This window comes from Phyllostomus discolor, chromosome 9 (genome assembly GCF_004126475.2).
Source record: "Phyllostomus discolor isolate MPI-MPIP mPhyDis1 chromosome 9, mPhyDis1.pri.v3, whole genome shotgun sequence".
In the NCBI taxonomy this organism is placed as follows: Eukaryota; Metazoa; Chordata; class Mammalia; order Chiroptera; family Phyllostomidae; genus Phyllostomus; species Phyllostomus discolor.
This window is the reverse complement of record NC_040911.2, coordinates 100,445,390-100,462,931: the sequence shown is the minus strand read 5'-3', so window position 1 is coordinate 100,462,931 and position 17,542 is coordinate 100,445,390. Positions and strand designations below refer to the sequence as shown.

The 17,542-nt window shown below is 52.2% G+C and overlaps 1 protein-coding gene across 1 annotated transcript; it reads left to right on the top strand.

The window, feature by feature from the left end:
- The first annotated feature begins 481 nt into the window (after window positions 1–481).
- Window positions 482–14,165, top strand: LOC114506963 (1,25-dihydroxyvitamin D(3) 24-hydroxylase, mitochondrial). Its single transcript, XM_028524926.2, has 11 exons — window positions 482–1,139; window positions 1,348–1,538; window positions 2,642–2,735; window positions 4,573–4,669; window positions 7,047–7,138; window positions 7,768–7,879; window positions 9,289–9,434; window positions 11,619–11,785; window positions 13,061–13,139; window positions 13,621–13,815; window positions 13,915–14,165. The coding sequence occupies exons 1-11, from the start codon at window positions 882–884 to the stop codon at window positions 14,023–14,025; spliced, it is 1,542 nt and encodes a 513-aa protein (XP_028380727.1). The 5' UTR covers window positions 482–881; the 3' UTR covers window positions 14,026–14,165.
- The last annotated feature ends 3,377 nt before the right edge of the window (window positions 14,166–17,542 follow it).

Genomic DNA, 17,542 nt, shown 5'->3' with positions numbered 1-17,542 from the left:
CCAACCTCCCTCCAGAAAGAGTTCCGTCCAGGCTGGCATGAACCTGCTCCCGGGAGGCGCGCGGGCTCTCCGGCGCTTCTTCCCGGGTCCGCACTCGGAGACCTTGCCCGCCCAGCAGCGCGATTGTGCAAGCGCGGCTCTGCACGCCACGGGAGGGCCGGGAGGCGTGTTCCGCGCACACTCGGTGAACTCGAGGCACAGCGCCCCTCCCCGGGGGTTATCTCCGGGGTGGAGTCCGCCCGCGCTCCCTCCCGGAGAGCGGCGCACCGGTCGGTCACCCGAGGCGCGGGCGCCCTCGCTCACCTCGCTCACCTCGCTCACCTCGCTGACTCCATCCTATTTCCATCCCCTCGCCCCCGCCCCACCCCGGGTCCCGCGTCCTTCCCGGACGGGCAAGCCAGGACCCACTCCGCCCCACTCAGAGAGTGCTCATTGGCCACCCAGGGACTGCCCTGTCTCCATAAATACTTGGTCCCTGGGCATGGATCATGGAGAGGGCCAGGAGGACATCGCGGCGCCCGCGGCATCTCTTCCACCCTCCTTGACATCTCCACTTCGAGGGCCCTCACCTGTAGTCAGACTCGCAGGTCCACATCCCTACCCTTCGTCTTCCAAGAGGCCCCCGCCCGCTCTTCTCCAGCCCCTGCGGCCAGCGGTCGGCGGGCACCCGCGCCCTGAGGCCACCTCCCAGTGCATCATAGAGCATCCTCGCGGAGGCCATTCCTGTCCCTCTTTCGCCTTCTTCATCACACCTGCTGGTCCTCTTTGCGTCTCTTTCCCAGAATCGTCACGCCACACAGAGCCCGCGCCACTTTAGCAACCTTGCTAAAGGTCCTTCACGGTGCGCGCGCGTTCTTCCGCGCGGGATCCCCCAGGCAGCTATGAGCTCTCCCACCAGCAAGATCCGCTCCCTGGTTGCCTTCTTACAGCAGCTGCGCAGCACCGGGCAGCCCCCCAGACCCGTGACACCGATGGCGTGCGCGCCCCCTCGGCCGCCGGAGGCGCCCGCCTGCCCGCTGATGGAACGTGGCGAGGCGCAGAACGCCGCAGCGCTGCCGGGCCCCACCAACTGGCCACTGCTGGGCAGCCTGCTGGAGATCCTCTGGAAAGGGGGGCTGAAGAAACAGCACGACACGCTGGTAAATGCCTCATCGCGCCCCAATTCCCTCTCCCTTCCGTGCCCTGCGCTCCCAGTTCTCCCTCAGGCGCGCGTCCCGGGCGCACGGTGCGCTCGGGTTACCTCCGCTGCGGCGGTCCCCGGGTGGAAGGAGGCGGGAGGAGGGCGAAGCGCTCTGGGGGGCTGCAAGGGATGCACGCTGACTTTGCGCTGTGCCCCTCCCGCTGCAGGCGGAGTACCACAAAAAGTATGGCGAGATTTTCCGCATGAAGTTGGGTTCCTTCGACTCGGTGCACCTGGGCTCGCCCTGCCTGCTGGAAGCGCTGTACCGCACGGAGAGCGCGTACCCCAGGAGGCTGGAGATCAAACCCTGGAAGGCCTATCGCGACTATCGCCAGGAGGGCTACGGCCTGCTCATCCTGTGAGTCCGGGCGGCAGGACGGGGTCCGGCGGCTGCACCTCGGGCGCTTGGAAACTGGGAAGAGATTCCCCGGGGCGGACCCCTCTTGGGCCGGGGACACGAAAGCCCCTATGTGATGCAATCGCGTGCTCTTGCAGACACCTGAGTGGGTTGAGGGACAGCTGTACTGTGAACCCACTTGACACCTGCCTCCTCTCTGGCATCTGGGTGGGGTCCTACCTTTCCATCCAAAACTCCAAAAAGCGTTACACTGACTGTGGTGGGGTGGGGTTCTGAAGTCAGCGCGCCAGGCAGACAAAAGTATCCCTTACACGTCTCTGTAACCCCTCTCAGAAGCTCAGCGCCAGAAATCAACCTCCTTTGCTTTTGACAGGGACCTTTCTTTCTGGAAGGGAGGGGAAGGCTACAGACCTAGGTGAACTTGAAAGCTAGGATGAGGAGGGGTGTCCATAGAGAAATGCTGTACTGTGATGTCCTTCCCCTGCTTTTTAACTAGCGCTCCACCCCGTTTTATTGCCTAATAGTTATACATTTAGGATATAATTACTGGAATTAAAAAATATAGCAACATGGGGTGCATCGCACCCTTTGTGCTCGGCTATTGGGCAAGTGCGAGAGGGTGCCTGACGGGAACAGGCTTTTCCCAGCCCCTGTGAATCTCTGCCTGTGTGTTACTATTTGGAGGCAATGGCAACCTTCTAAGTGTGAGGTGTTTTGCGAACATGACTTTCAGTGGGCTGAAAGAAGACAAGATATGTCCTCTAGCAGATCCGGGCTTCTTGGGGAGGGGCGAGTCTTCGGGTGCCTGCTCTCACTGCTGGGAATGGAGGCACCTGGTCTCCCCGCTCGAACCCAGCAGGGTCACCTCAACAGCCCTGAGCCCCCATTATCTGGCTGTTGCCGTCCTTTGGCTGGGCAGGAAGGTGCTTTCTCAGCCTGTCTCCAAACCAGGCCCCCAGCGTTCCAGTGCTTATCATTTCTAGCAATTTCTTGGCCCTATTGTCCGTGTCCGTTCATGATACGGTTCACGCAAGCTGGAGGGCTGGATGGGGATCCCTGCACGTTTTCAGATGGCTCTGAATGGAATTCTGCTTTCCTCCCAGGGAAGGAAAAGACTGGCAGAGGGTCCGGAGTGCCTTTCAGAAGAAACTCATGAAACCGGCGGAAATTATGAAGATGGACGGCAAAATCAACGAGGTGTGTGGGCTGGGGCCGGGGCTCTCCTGGCCCTCTCGGGGAGGGAGGGAGGTCCGGGGAGTGTCAGTCAGGTCACAGCTCCGGAGAGCAGAGGGTACAGCGGGCACTTTGGATGATTCCGGGCCTTCACTTTCTCCTCATTCCCCTCCACACCATCACCCCTCATTCCTCCCCCCCTCCCCATCTCTTAAAGATAGCACATTGAGGGAGCAGTCACAAGCGCAGACCTTGGTATTCCACAGTTTTGGATTTGAACATCAGCCTTCCGTCCTGGGGAACCTGACTATACCGTTTAACTTCCCTAAGCCTCAGTTTCCCAGTCTGTAAAATGGGGTAACAATCCTCACTCCACAGGTCTGCTGTGATGGTTGGATGAGATAATGCTTACGAAGTTCTATGGTTGTGACACTCGAGCTGGGTTTTGCAGGACGCATAGGAGTCCACCAGCCACAGGAGGTGGCGAAAGGCATCCAGGTGGAGAGAGTAGCCTGTTGGGAACACGGAGATGCTATGTCACGGCGTGTTTAGAGAAAGCACGTTCAGAATGGGGCTTTTCTGAAATGTTGCTGGGCGGGAGGCGGGTCTTGACAATGTCTTTGTGTTGTGCTAAGGTATTTAGACACATCCTCCAGCCAACAGGGCAGAGACCAGGGGATTTAAGCATGTAGTAATCTCTTTTGACTCCTACTCACTCTGGGTGTTTATTTTGAATTGAACTGGGACCCACGTAAGGTCGTATAGGTAAAAGACTGCAAACTCAGAAGCTTGCAGGGCCCAGGCAATTAATAGAAACATACATGGCAGGCCCGGTAGGGGCTTCAGGCAATGAGAGCACATGCCCTTTCTGGGTGACAGCTGCCCCAATTCGAGCAAAAATGACTGCCCCGCGAGAATGCAGATGCAGTGGCCACAGATCTTGTAATTATGTATTATTATTATTATTATTATTATTTAGAGGGAAATCTCTATGTTCATGTGAACTCTCTGCATTTTTGATGGTAACCAGTTCACAATATTCCTGAATGCACCACATGCACAGACTAAGCCTCCCTGCTCACGGGGCTGGGCTCTGTGATCCCACGGGCTTTGTTCCAGGCCCAGTGTGGCCACTTCTCAGCTCTGCATCAAGAGTCGGGGCCCGAGCCTCTCTTTGCGCCTCAGCTTCCTCATCTGTTACCCAGGAAATGGGAGAAATGACAGCACTTTCTCCCTCACAAGGCTGTCGTGAAGATCAGCTAAGAAAATACACTTTGCCCAGTGCTTGGTGCTAGAGAACCCTCATTCAAGGAGAGGCATGTGTCATCTGAAACCCTGATTTTGGGAACAGCGTGTCCAAGGTCACGGAGCTATTTAGCGGGGGAGCCGCATCCAGCATTTGCCGATTTCCTGGCTCCAAGTTCAACACGCTTAACACAATCCCAGCCGGTAAAGAGATGTTTGCTTGCCCAGCTGTGGAAGCGGCAAACCTCAGGGTGGTGACAGCACCAACGCCCCTGAGGTGCCGTGCCCGTGGGGACACTCGACTGAGTTCTCCTCTGTGGTCTGTTCCCCCTTCCAATGAGAAGAGCTGTTTTCCTTCCTTTAAATTTAGATCACAGGCTGAGACTTAAGCCTCGGGGTGGCTGCCGGAAAAGCTGAGGAAATCACGCAGGACAAGGTAGTTAGGGTGTTAGGTGAGCTCCAAGGAACATACATAATTAGTGTTGCTGCCGAAGGAATAACCTGACGGCCGGCGAATGGATCCCAGGTAGCAAAACCCGAAGTCAGCTCACTAGGCTCTAAGTTCTTGTCTTTCCTCAAAGGCTAAACAGTGTCTCCGTGGCTTCTGTCTTTGAAGGTCTTGGCCGATTTCACGGGGAGAATGGATGAGCTATGCGACGCTCGAGGCCACATCGAAGACCTTTACGGCGAACTGAACAAGTGGTCGTTTGAAAGTGAGTTGTCATTTGATGTTGCGGGTGCTGTTGAGGCTAAAAACGTGGCTCTGTGGACAAGCTGAGAACTCCCCTGTAATCATACACTGTTCTGACCAGGAAAGCCCGTTGCAGCTGTTCCAACGCTCTCGGGCACTGAAGTTATGCTTTGCACTCCGGGTAGTTTGTGTAGTCATTCAACAAACACATAGTGGCCACCCACCTGCTATGTGCGGGCACCATGGTCAGGACAGAGCAGTGAGCAAAACAGGCAATAGCCCTGCTCCCATGGAGCTGGGGTTCTAATGGGGGCGACTATTGACAAGTAAACAAACACATTGATTTTAGAGAGAGAGGAAGGGGGGAGAGAGACAGTGAAACATTGATGTGAGAGAGAAACATCAGTTGGTTGTCTCGCATACTCACCCTGACCAGGGATTGACCTGCAACCCAGGTATGTGCCCTGACTGGGGATCGAACCTACAACTTTTGGGGGCAATGCTCCACCCAGCTGAGCCACCCAGCCAGGGCCACATTTTAATAAATATTCTGCCAAGGGGTCAGGGGCTCAAGAAGGAACATAGGTGCCCAGAGGAGGCAACTCTGCTTTGGTACAGGGACACCTGAGGTGAGACCTAAGAAAGGCGAGGTGCGAGCCACAGGGGGGCCTATGGGCAGGTTGTTCCAGAGAGCGGAGGCCAGAAGAGCGAATGCCCTGGGGTAGAAGGTGGGTGCACCTTTGAGAAACTCCAGGGATGCCTGTGTGAGTGGATGGTGGGGGAAGGCAAGCTGGGGAAGGTCAGGCCTACAGGTCCCACAGGAACTTGTAGTTAGAGTCGCCTGGAGAGCCACGGAGACTCGGACACAGAAGCGGGCGTGATCACTTTCTCCAAGGGTCGCCCTGGGAGTAAGAAGCACGTCCCTGCTCACTGGGGCTGCAGGCCGGGGAGCAAGGCCAGTTCAATAGACGAAGCAGGTCCAAGGCCGTGGGCGCATCCGAGAGGGGCGCCTCCGCCGAGCTCGGCCTGCGGGCGCTTCACGGAGGCGGCGCCATCCCAGCTCGGGCCCGGTGGGTGAGCAGGAGTTCACCAGGTGCAAGTGAGCGAAGGAGGAGCGGCGGAGGCGGAGGAGCTGAGATGATGGCGAAGGAACAGGGAGGCGTTTGGAGTGACTGGCGCGTGTCCTGCGAGGGAGGGCGAGGGCAGAGGGTGGGAGGAAGGCAGCAGGCGGCCGTGTAAATCCATATAACCCAGGACGGGAGCTGGACTTTGAACCTGGGAGTACCCGGGAGGGGCAGGAAGTGCTTTTGGCAGGAGGGTGGCATGGTCTGCTGGCTGCAAGGGTCACCCTGGCTGCTGATGCGAGGGGCTGGACACGGCGCCCCAAGACAGTAGCCTTTGTCCTGACGTCTCTCCTGCATCAGATCGGCCTCACCACCCAGTGTTAAGGTTACACACCAGCCGTCTTGGCCCATGAGAAAGCTCCATGCACACAAGAGACACACGCAAGGTGTTAAGGGGCAAAAAGGGGCGAAGGGAAGGAATGATTATAAAGTAGAAGGGACGCGTATGCTTTGGAAGTTGTCCACTGCAAATACCCAAATTAAGGAGTAGCAAATGCATTTCTTTGTAAGTCAAAGGAAATCTGACCAGGGAGGTTTAGAAATTATTGTCTAGCGTCACGGGAAGTCTTGAGGAGCGCCGCCCGCGGAGGACGCTAGTGACGTCACCGGGGAGCCAAGTCCGCGCTCTGCGCTCGCGCGTCCAGCCTTACCTGGCCGGCTTGTTGCAGAAGGGGTGCTGCCCCCGCTGGCCTCACCTCTGCCGTGTGGGCAAAAACAAGAAGAAAAGAGGGTACAGGTCCCACTTTATCTAGTACGCAAAAATAATTTATCCTCTTGGGCTCACTAGCCAGACAGACCTGGGTCACGTGGCTGCTCTGGAGGCTCCAGGAAGGCGGGGCAAGTCAGGGAACAGGCTGGTTGCTGGAGTCTTAGATCAGTCCTATTAACTACCTGAAACACTGACACCCTAAATAAAATCGGGGTTCTCTTAGGGGAGAAATGAGGCAGAATGAGTGTTGGGTAGGTCGGTCCCAATGTCTGCCACGCCCGATATCAATAATAAACTCTGAGTAAAGCAACACCGGCAGGAGAGATTCACTCCTGTATGGACAGGGCTACATGTGCCCAGTGGCCTTTCTGTCCAGGGGGCTCTGCAGGGGACGGGGGCTTGGACCCAGAGATCATTTCTAGAAAGAGTCATCAGACTCTCAGACGCCTCACGCCTCTGTTCTTCAAAAAGACCTCACATCTAGGAGAGATGGAATCGACTCCTGAGTGGCCAGCTAACCATCGTGTCCAGATTATGCTAACGGCGTTGATGATTTTAATTAACAGGCATCTGCCTTGTGCTCTACGACAAGAGATTTGGGCTCCTTCGGAAGGATGCCGGAGAGGAAGCTTTGGAATTCATCAAGGCCATCAAAACAGTACGCATCCCCTGGGGGAGAGAGCAGTTGTCCTGACTGGGTGCCCGTGCATTGCAGGCTTTCCCCAAGAGAGGCGTGCTCACGGATTTTGTTACTATAGTCAAGCGTTCGTTTTAATGTGTGCTACGTGTGTTTGCGCATGGGTGTGCACAAAAATGCAGCTGTAATAAAGCAGCACGTTAAATCATCATTTGGGCAGAGGTAGGGTAGGAAGTTCAGTCGAAGGTCAGTCGATTAAATTATGGTTGTCACAAGCCTGACGATTTTCAGGCTTTACATTTTTGATTCATATGTTGATCTAGTAGATGCTGTGAAACCGGCAAAGGAGTGGCTGACGTTTGGAAATTCAAGTGAATTTTGATAAAATTGATCGTTTTCCTTTTTCTTCTTTTTTAAGAAGTAGGTTATAAGAGCAATTTTTAAAAATTAAACCTGACTGAAAAATCATCCCAAAGACGATTCTGTGTATGTTCCTGGGGGTGGGGGGCGGGGTGAGTACGGCTCCCAGGCCCAGTGCGGAGGGCCCCAGGGCACCCTGCTCAGAACCATCCCCCGCCGGCTCCGCCCGGTCCAGAGGAGGCATGTCCTGGCGAGGAACGGGCGTGAAGAGGCACTTGTGTCCCTCACAGATGATGAGCACGTTCGGGAGGATGATGGTCACCCCGGTGGAGCTGCACAGGAGCCTCAACACCAAGGTCTGGCAGGCGCACACGCAGGCCTGGGACACCATTTTCACGTCAGGTAACGGGGCCGCACACCCAGGCCCGCTGTCCCCGAGCTGCTGCCCAGAGGCCGAAGGGTCTTCTGGGCTGGGCCACCCCCATCCTCAGAGGGAGGCGCTCCTCCTAATTCCCTGGGGCTTGGCAGACAGGAGTTTAGGGGTCACCCCAGTGTCGGCAGATGCTAAGGAAAAGGCAGGGGGTGGCATTGGGTTCTCTCGGGGAACCGGGAGGCATTCAAAGCAAGAGCTGTGGAGTCAGAGGTACCCGGGTTCAATCCCCCGGCCTGCCATGGGTGTGGCGGGTTGGCCAAATGTGCTATCTCCTTTTCATCCTCAGTTGTCTTATCTCTCAAATGGGCCAACAACAACAACAACAATAATAGCGCCTACCTCAGTGTAACGGTTTCTAGGTCTAGTACAGGCAACGTGAAGCCTGGCATAGGACAGTATCTCAAGGCATCAGAGCTATTTCCGCCACATTGTGGAGGGAGTATTTGATGCCAGGTATTGTCCTGTGATGAAATAATATACTACCTGCATTTCAACATACACACTTACTTAACTCCCACCGGAAAACCCATGTCAGACCCTTCCCTGAGCCCCGAGCCACAGCACTGAGGCACGAGGAAGTTAAGCAACCTTCTCAACAACATTCCACGCTGGGGAACGGCAACGCCAAGGGTGGAAGCCGAGCGGAAGGGCTCCCGGAGCTCCGACTCCAACGGCGGTCCCGTGCATTGTCGTCATGGGTGTTGCCACCATCCCCGCTACTGCTATTCCGGTGGCAGCTCGCATCATGATTGAATGAAGGAAGGGAGACGTAAGCCTGGAATGTACTTTACAGATATCAGAACATTTTACTGTTATTGTGAACATTTGCAGGCACAGCACACATGGTGTGTGTGTGTGTGTATGTGTGTGTGCGTGCACCAAGATTGGGAGCCCCACCTGTCTCAGTGTGTGTGCCTGTATTAGTGACCATAGCGGTTAGACACCTGGCTGTGGGTCCAAGTTCAGTTTCTGAGAGTAGCCCCAATCCCACCTCTGTCTCATCGTGATCCCCTCCAAGACCTATACCCTTACTAGTGAGGATGTGACCTGCGGGTCGGCGGCACCAGCATGACCTGGGAGCTGGTTAGAAATGCAGACTTCCAGGCCCACCCCAGACCCTCGATTCAGAATCTGCATGGTCAGAAGACACCCCGGTGACCGGTGTGCACGCTGACATTGGAGGAGCCCCGCCCCAGTGGGGGGGGGGCATCCATCCACCCTTGACAACCCAACGAGGCAGCGTGGTCCTCTCTAACAATATCCACGTCCCAGAAAAGCCCCGTCCCATGCTGTGAGGACTTCATCTCAGGTTCCTTTTCATCCTTTGCCTCATCCTGACGTCCAGCTGACTTCCTCTCCCTTTTCTCTTCTCCGACAGTCAAGTCCTGTGTGGACCAGCGGTTGGAGAAGCACTCAGAGCAGCCTGGCAGGGACTTCCTCTGTGACATTTACCACCGCAACCGGCTGTCGAAGAAGGAGCTGTACGCCACAGTCACGGAGCTCCAGCTGGCCGCCGTGGAGACGGTAAGGGTGGGCCTGGTTCTCCATGGGGACACGACCAGCCTGGCGTGGCATCTTTTCACGGTGCATCGTAACGAGCCGTGCCGCTCACTCACTCCCTGGGGATGAGCAGAGCTGTAGCTCAGCAAAGATAAAAAGTCCCACGCCGGGTGCCGTGGGAGACCCGGTGGTGCACAGCCTCCGTGCTCACACGTGATAGGAGGAAAATCCCCCTAGTGACTCCTGCCCCGGTGACGACACTCCAGAGCAGGGTCTAAGTGCTGCGACAGAGGAAAACGGCTGTGGGAATTCAGAACTGGCAGACTTCCCCAGCACACAATCGACGCTCTAGATTTTTAAACACTGGATATACACTTTAGGTGGCCGTGCATGTTACCTCACCTACCTGGGGCTGTTCATGTATGATAAAAATATTGACATACTCTCTGGAGAATTAGCGAAGGGGGTCAGAGTCAAGAGTGGAGAAGCGGATGGGCCGTGTTCACCGGGAGGCTTAGGAAGCCGTTTGGCTTTTGCTACACCCGAGACAGAAAGCTCGTGGAGTGTTTTAAGGAAGGGGGCAGCTGGGTCAAGTGCATGTGTTGTACAGCCCACTCCGGCTGGCGGGCAGAGCGTGGGTGTAGCGGACGGAGCGTGCGAGCTGGAGGTCAAGCCAGGACGCTCGCTGTCCATGAGGTTTTGCAGGCCACCTCCCTTCCACTCAGCCCTGGCCGTGACCCTGGCCTACGGGCTGCCTGTCTTACTGGGCTTCGGTGAAAGCTACAGCTCTCTGCCTTTTGGAGACTCTATTTGGTCCTTGCGGTAACGGACCCGCTGATAGCCTGAAACCTGCTTCTTTTTTCGTCCTGGCTATTCTGAAAGTCCCGTTGGGAAAAATCAGAGAAATGTGAACGTCCATCTAGTTTGGCAGCTCCGCCCTCGTCCTGCTCCGTAAATTGGACTCTTGTGCTGATGCCATCCGCAGTTCATTGGCAGCGGAGGCTGCCAGTCCTCTGCTATGAAGAAGGCCGCCTTGGGGACATCCTCTTCCAAAAACAGTAAATGCCACTGGCTCCCAACCGCCTTGCACTTTGCTCACTTATGTGACTGGCACATGGCACTTGGCTCGTGCGTCTTCCTGTCCGCAGGGACAGGGCACCATGACCATTTTTAGGAGGCTATTTGGTTTAAATTAGCCTAAAAAAAAAGAAAGGGCCTAAAAAACAAATGCTTTCTGACGACCCGTGGTGAATATTATGAAGCTCAAAGCCACACTTGGCAGCTCCCACCGAGATTTTTTTCTCTTCTCGTTGCCTTTGGAAAGGAAACAGAGAATGCCACTTAACAGGCCAGAGCCTTTGTCGGAAACTGGGCTGGTACCTTGAAATTCTCAGCTCGAGGCTCGAATCTCTTATTCTGGTATTGGCAGCCTCCTACGAGGGCTCTTTGCATGTGGCTGAAGCCTTGAGTCTAGATAACGCCTTTATAGTTTTGTGGTAACTTTTTAGGGTGTGGCAGGGGGGAAAAAAAAACCCTCTTCTTTTAAATTCCAAAAATGCAGTTTCTGGTGTGTTTGCACTGCAAAAAAAAAAGTGTAAATCTCTTACAGCCGCACTCCTAGGATCTGCACTCTTCTCTCCCCACTCAATTTTTATATTAAATAATTCTCAAATTAAACTCTTTTTTTAGATAATTATAGATGCACATGTGGCGCTACAAAAAAAAGATGGGGTGGGGCCCCTTGTATCCTCCCCCCCAGTTTCTCTCAGTGGGACCGTCCTGTGTGGCAATAAACATCATCACAACCTGGCACTGACATCTGTCCCGTCCACCCTCCTTGCTGTCCCGTCCACCCTCCCGTCCACCCTCCTTGCCTTGCTGGCACTCCACCAGCTTTCCACGCACTGCTCTGTGTTCAAACCATTTTTGTAGCAAACTGTATTTTAAGTCGAATGGGGCAAATTATGGACAGGATTCTATTTTGATTCCCTCAATAAATACACTCCCCTTCACCGACACGCTTTATGCAGTACATTTGACTGCGCATCTGTGGCAATCCCTTCAGGCCCACAGGGACGTGGGAAAAAGCACCGGTAATTTTTTTCCCCCTGCTGAGCAAGGCGGTAGGCCTCGCCTTGGCTTCAGCACAGACTGGTTTTGAGGCAGTTTCTTTGCAGAAACTCAGGGTTGTGTCGCTTGGTTTTTCAGACGGCAAACAGCTTAATGTGGATTCTCTACAATTTATCCCGCCATCCCCACGTGCAACAGAAACTTCTTCAGGAAATCCAGGGTGTGCTGCCTGCGGGGCAGGCGCCACGGGCAGAGGACTTGAGGAAGATGCCGTATTTAAAGGCCTGTCTGAAAGAATCCATGCGGTAGGAACACGTGACTAAGCTGGTATGAATGCACGAGAAAGCCGTCCTCTTAAATACACAGCGAGGGGTCCCCCCCCAAAGACAGCCACCGTTCCTGATTCTTAACATTTAGCAAACTAGGGGGAAAAAAAAGGAAAGAAAGAAAAATGAAAACAAAACAAACCTCAGGACCATATTCCATTTCTATCAAAACTCATTTCCTAAATCATTTGGTCCAATTCTCTTACATCTTGGGAAGTGAGTGTCATCCCTTTTATTTTTATTTTTTTTTTTAAGATTTTATTTATTTTCAGAGAGGGAAGGAGGGGAGGGGCGGGGGAGAGAGAGAGAGAGAAATAGAAACATCAATGTGTGGTTGCTGGGGGCCATGGCCTGCAACCCAGGCATGTGCCCTGACTGGGAATCGAACCTGCGATGCTTGGTTCGCAGCCCGCACTCAATCCGCTGAGCTAAGCCAGCCAGGACTTGTGTCATCCCCTTTAAATCAGCAATAAATACTAATGAATGCTGTGAGCACGAATGAGGATTCTGGGCGGGACTGAAGAATCTGACAGGAAACCCAGCCAGGGGACCCTGTTATTATGTGATAAGACCTAGAGACATCTTTTTTTTTTGAGCCTCCAGTATCCAATGTTCTTTGAAAATTCTTTTTACACCCGTTCTGGAAAACAAAACTCTCACCATTTAGGATTAAAAGGAAATACCTTTAACTTCATGAAAGGCAGATAAGAGGAAAGTAGAACAAATGTCAAGATTCAGGGTGAAGCCCTGGTCGGTTGGGCGTTGGCCCGCAAACTGAAAGGTTGCTGGTTCGGTTCCCAGTCAGGTCACATACCTAGGTTTCACGTACAGCCCCTGGTTGGGGCGCCGTATGTGAGAGGCAGCTGGTCAATGTTTCTCTTTCCCCCTTTCTCCTTCCCTTCTCCTCTCTCTAAAAATAAAAAAAATAAATATAAATATAAGATTCATGGCAAAGCGTGAAAAACATACACATTTGGAGTCTAGAACAAAACGGGAGAGCCAGTATGAGCAGCTACTAAGCAGGCTCGCACTGGCAGGTCTCGTCACCCCAATAAAATAAGGAGTAAAGACAAGAGATGTAACTATGGGGAAGACGGAGACGCAACTCCCTTATGACGAGCTGGGTGAGGTTCCCCTTCTGAGTTGTGAACTTACGCAACAGTTGTGTACTTAACCAGAATCCGCGTTCCCATCAACTCTTGAGCTAGAGCTTGGTCCGTGCCTGCCTTTACGTCTTCGGTTTTGCTTTTTCAGGCTGACCCCGAGTGTGCCATTTACAACCAGGACCCTTGACAAGGCAACGGTTCTGGGGGAATATGCTTTACCCAAAGGAGTAAGTCGAATTTGTACCTTTTATGCCTTACAGAGCTTTGAAAGACACATGTTCCAAATAGGCACCCGATTCCCCCTAAACACATTTATAGGGAAAACATTAATTTCGCAAATACGTAGATTCTAACGTGTAGCGGACAGGTTGCATCATGCCATGCTAGGGATGAGGGCCACGGAGACAGACCTGGACTCGGGTGTAAACTCGAGTGAGTTATGCAACTTCAGTGAGCCTCGCCTTTCTGTAAAATGGGGGTAATGACAAAATCTACCACTTGGGGTTCTTGTGGGAATGTGATGCAAAAATTTAAAGTTCTTTACCTATTTTGTACCTGGCACATTGCAAGCCGTCCACAGCTTTGGGCAGTCGTCATTATGATACATTGGTGGGTGACTTTTACACTGGCAGGGTGACTGCTTTTGTTACCTTCACTCTCCAGACATCCTCGGCTTCCTTTAAACGCCACGTGTCTGTGTGTTTTCAGACAGTGCTGATGCTAAACACCCAGGTGCTGGGGTCCAATGAGGAGAATTTTGAGGATTCGAGTCAGTTTCGACCCGAACGGTGGCTTCAAGAGAAAAGGATCAACCCTTTCGCGCACCTTCCATTCGGTGTCGGGAAGAGGATGTGCATCGGGCGCCGGTTAGCTGAGCTCCAGCTGCACTTGGCCCTGTGCTGGGTAAGACCCTGGCTGGCCTTCTGCGCTTGTATCTGGTGCTTTTCTGTGAAGCAGCAGAAGGGGGCTAATTGTGCCTTTTTGTGTGCACGCGTGTTCCAGATTGTCCGCAAATACGACATCGTGGCCACGGACCAGGAGCCGGTGGAGGTGCTGCACTTGGGTATCCTGGTGCCCAGCCGGGAGCTCCCCATTGCTTTCTGCCAGCGATGAGATGCCTCAGGTGAGCACCCGGGATGCTGGGCCGGACAAAGGCTGGGCCAGCCCAGAAGTCAGCCAGAGCTGGGTTCGGGTCCAGGCTCTCCACTGATTCTCCCGGGGACCTTGAGTAGTGACTCAACCGTTCTGCCTCCTTTTTTTTCCTGTTTTTTTTAACTTGTAAAATGGGGAACAAAGTAGCATCTATCCAGAAAGTTGATACAAACACAGAATACTCAGCCCAGAACCTGGCATCAACCACAAGTGCTCAGTACATGCAAGCTGCTGCTCCAGTTTTTGCTTGTAAATATTGAGGGTGGACACACTTTCTGTAAAGGGCCGGTTGGCGAGTGTTTTAGGGTTTTCAGGCCGTACGGTCTATCTCACAGCCATTTAACTCTGCCTTGCAGCTTGAAGCAGCCTCAGGCAACTCATCAATAAGCAGGTGTGACTGTCATATGGGTTTTCTGTTGCTGCTGTGACACATCACTAAAACTTGTGTCAGATGACCCAAGCGTGTTCGGTTACAGTGCTGTAGGTCAGAGGTCCGACACGGCTCTCACCAGCTGTCGGCAGGGCTGTTTTTTTCTGGAAGCTCTCGGGGACTCTCTCCCCACTTGCTAAGAGTTGGGTTGGCAGCAGAATTTAGTTGCCTTGGGTTGTGGGACTGAGGCCCCGCATTCCCTTGCTGTGAGCTGAGAGCTGTTCCCTGGAGTCGCCTGCATTTCTGGGTTCACGCCTCTTGCTCCATCTCCGTCCCCATCACCGGCCAGGGCTGAGCCCCGTCCAGGCTTCTTGCCTCTCCTCCTCCTCCTCCTCCGGTCCTGTCTGTCTGACAGGCTGTTGTTCAGGGTCATCTGCCCACCTCAGGGTCCGTAACCTTGACACAGCTGCACAGTTCCCTGCGCCACGGGAAGTGACGTAGTCACAGGTTCTGGGAATCAGGGAGTGGACGTTCTCTGAGGACCATTATTCCGGCTTCCACGGCTGCATTTCAATAAAGATTTATTTATAAAAACAGGTGGAAGGCCCTATCTGGACCCAGGGCGTTGCTGTACGGACCCCTGGCCTATAAGTGTGTGTATCCACCAGCCTGTATGAAATAAACTGAAACACTTTTCCTGCCCTCACTGCTGAAGTGGTGAAAATTTAGCCTGAGAAGTATCCGATGTCATCTTCTGTGGAGATACGGCATTTCCAACATAGGGCTTTACAGAGTTCCATGTCAGTGTTCAAAGTCAACGTCAATCATTCTATGTTTTTCAACAAAATCTCCTAACAGTTGCCTAGAATTAGTGGCTACTTCCTAACTGTGAGTTGAGGGGCATGTGCTGAGAAGTGGTTACTTGAGGCAACTGGCAGTTACAGATGAAATTTCTGAATGAGGCCTAAAGGAATCCCTCCCCAGGGCCTGGCCCCACAGGGCAATTTATTAAGCGCTGAGCATCCCAACCAGAACTATAACAAGGGGAACGATGGGGGACCACTAGCTGAATTTTGAAACTCCCCGCCTTCAGCAAGGCCATACAAACATCCATCGTGGCAAACCCTACTTTTGGCAACAGCCCAGGGCAGGTTTTGGCTTTAGTATGTATGTATGTATGTATGTATGTATGTATGTATGTATTTAGCTGATAATCCTTCATTTAATCACACTTCTTGGATATATAATTGGAATATACTTTCTTTCCCAGGTTTTTTTTTTACCGGTGCCCGGAGCAGAGAGTTGAGCTCTCCTGCCGGCAAGGTGCTTGTGGCTTCTGCGAGGCTCCTAAGCAAACTTCCATGACCAGGGCACGGAGCAACCCACCAAGGGCATTCGGGCACCGCATTTCTCTCCTCCCTTTCGCACCAGCGTTCCAGGAGCCGCACCATCAATGAGTGACGGCTCTTAAGACAGTCACTGACTCAGGGAAGCGGATGAAGGGTTGTCTTCCAGGTCAAGTGCTGGCTTCCACTTGGCCAGGGTCAGCACCATCCGGACTGACACGGACTTGCCCGTGACCGCGTCCCCTCCTGCATTTTCTAGGACGTGGTAGAGCGGCCAGGCCCTTGGCGGTCAGGCACAAGTCACTACACGTTTCTGCCCCTGCCCGGCCAAATTCTCCACTGGAATCCCTACTGCTGTGGTGTTGGTTTACAGAATCACAATAAAAAACCTACGATAGCCACATCGACGGGGGCTCGGGGTAATATTGACAATCCATGTACTGTAACTGCCTAGTGTCATATTTGGAAAAATGTTTTGCTTAATCATGTAAACCAAGCTACATGCTTTTGGGCAGCTGCACTTTGAAACAAGAGTGTCTCTGGGGAATCAGAGAATGCCTCTATTAGAAGCGGGTTAATGAAGTCAAAACCTCCTACGTAAGAAGACCTTCATGATTTACTGTGGCGTCGTTTGGTTAAAGGGTCCTGCCGTTCTTTCCTTAGTTCGTGTTTTTCCTCCACGGCATTAAGGAGTGGGATCACTAGTTTGAAACTGTATGTGTATGTGTGTATTGTAATAGCGCTCTGTTTAAGTCACATTTAAAAACACACGGTGTTTCCTTTGGGATCTGCGGTGTGAGGCAACGTGATAATGTTCAGCCAGAGCTTAGAAGTGTTTGGTGACTTCCCGTGGCTTAGTCCCCCACCTTCAGAACGGGACAGCAGCAGAGTGGATGCACATTACAGATTAGTCACACCTGGGGGAGGCAAAGGTGGGTTTACGGTTGCTCAAATCAATAATTAATAAAAAATAATCCAAGGATAGATCTGTGTTTCACATACAACTGTAAACCTACTTTTGCCCACCCCTGTATAATCAGTCTTACTTGATTTGGACTTTCGGGGCAAGTATGATTTTATAAATGGGAAATGCATAGAGATCTATGCAATCCTTATAAAACTTTTTTAGGAAATTGTGTTTACATATGGTTTCTTTACACATATTTTTACTACCACTTTTCTTAAAAGTGTACTATGTATTTCTGTAATTTGATAAAGATTTGCCTGTTCTGGTTATATTTTTAGAATATTTCAGGAGTATACATTTATATCTTTGTATTTGAATATATATGTACAGTTTGCTAAAATAGGTATATGCTTCCTCCTCGCTCTGAAATTATTTTTAGAATTATAAATTCATGTGTTTTCAGATTTCATCTGTGTATCTTTTTTGAATTCTTTGAAAGATTAAAGATTTTAAAACTTGAGAGATGTTTCCTCTTCGTTGCACTTGTTACAACAAAATTTTAAAATTTAAATTTTTTCTTACTAGAAAAATTCTCATGTGGCCACTTCCCAAGCTCCGTATCACAAAATCTACCTTTATAAAAATCTGGACTTCAGTAGCAGTTGTACAGAAACCTGATCATTTGACTAGCAAATAAGTTTCTTTCTTTCTCCCCCCTTGCTTAAATACAGGGTCCAGCACAAATAACACCCCATTTTTATTGCAAAAATCTTTTTTTTAATTTTTTAAAATATATTTTTAAAGATCTTATTTGTTTTTAGAGAGGGAAGGGAGAGAGAAAGAGAGAGAAACATC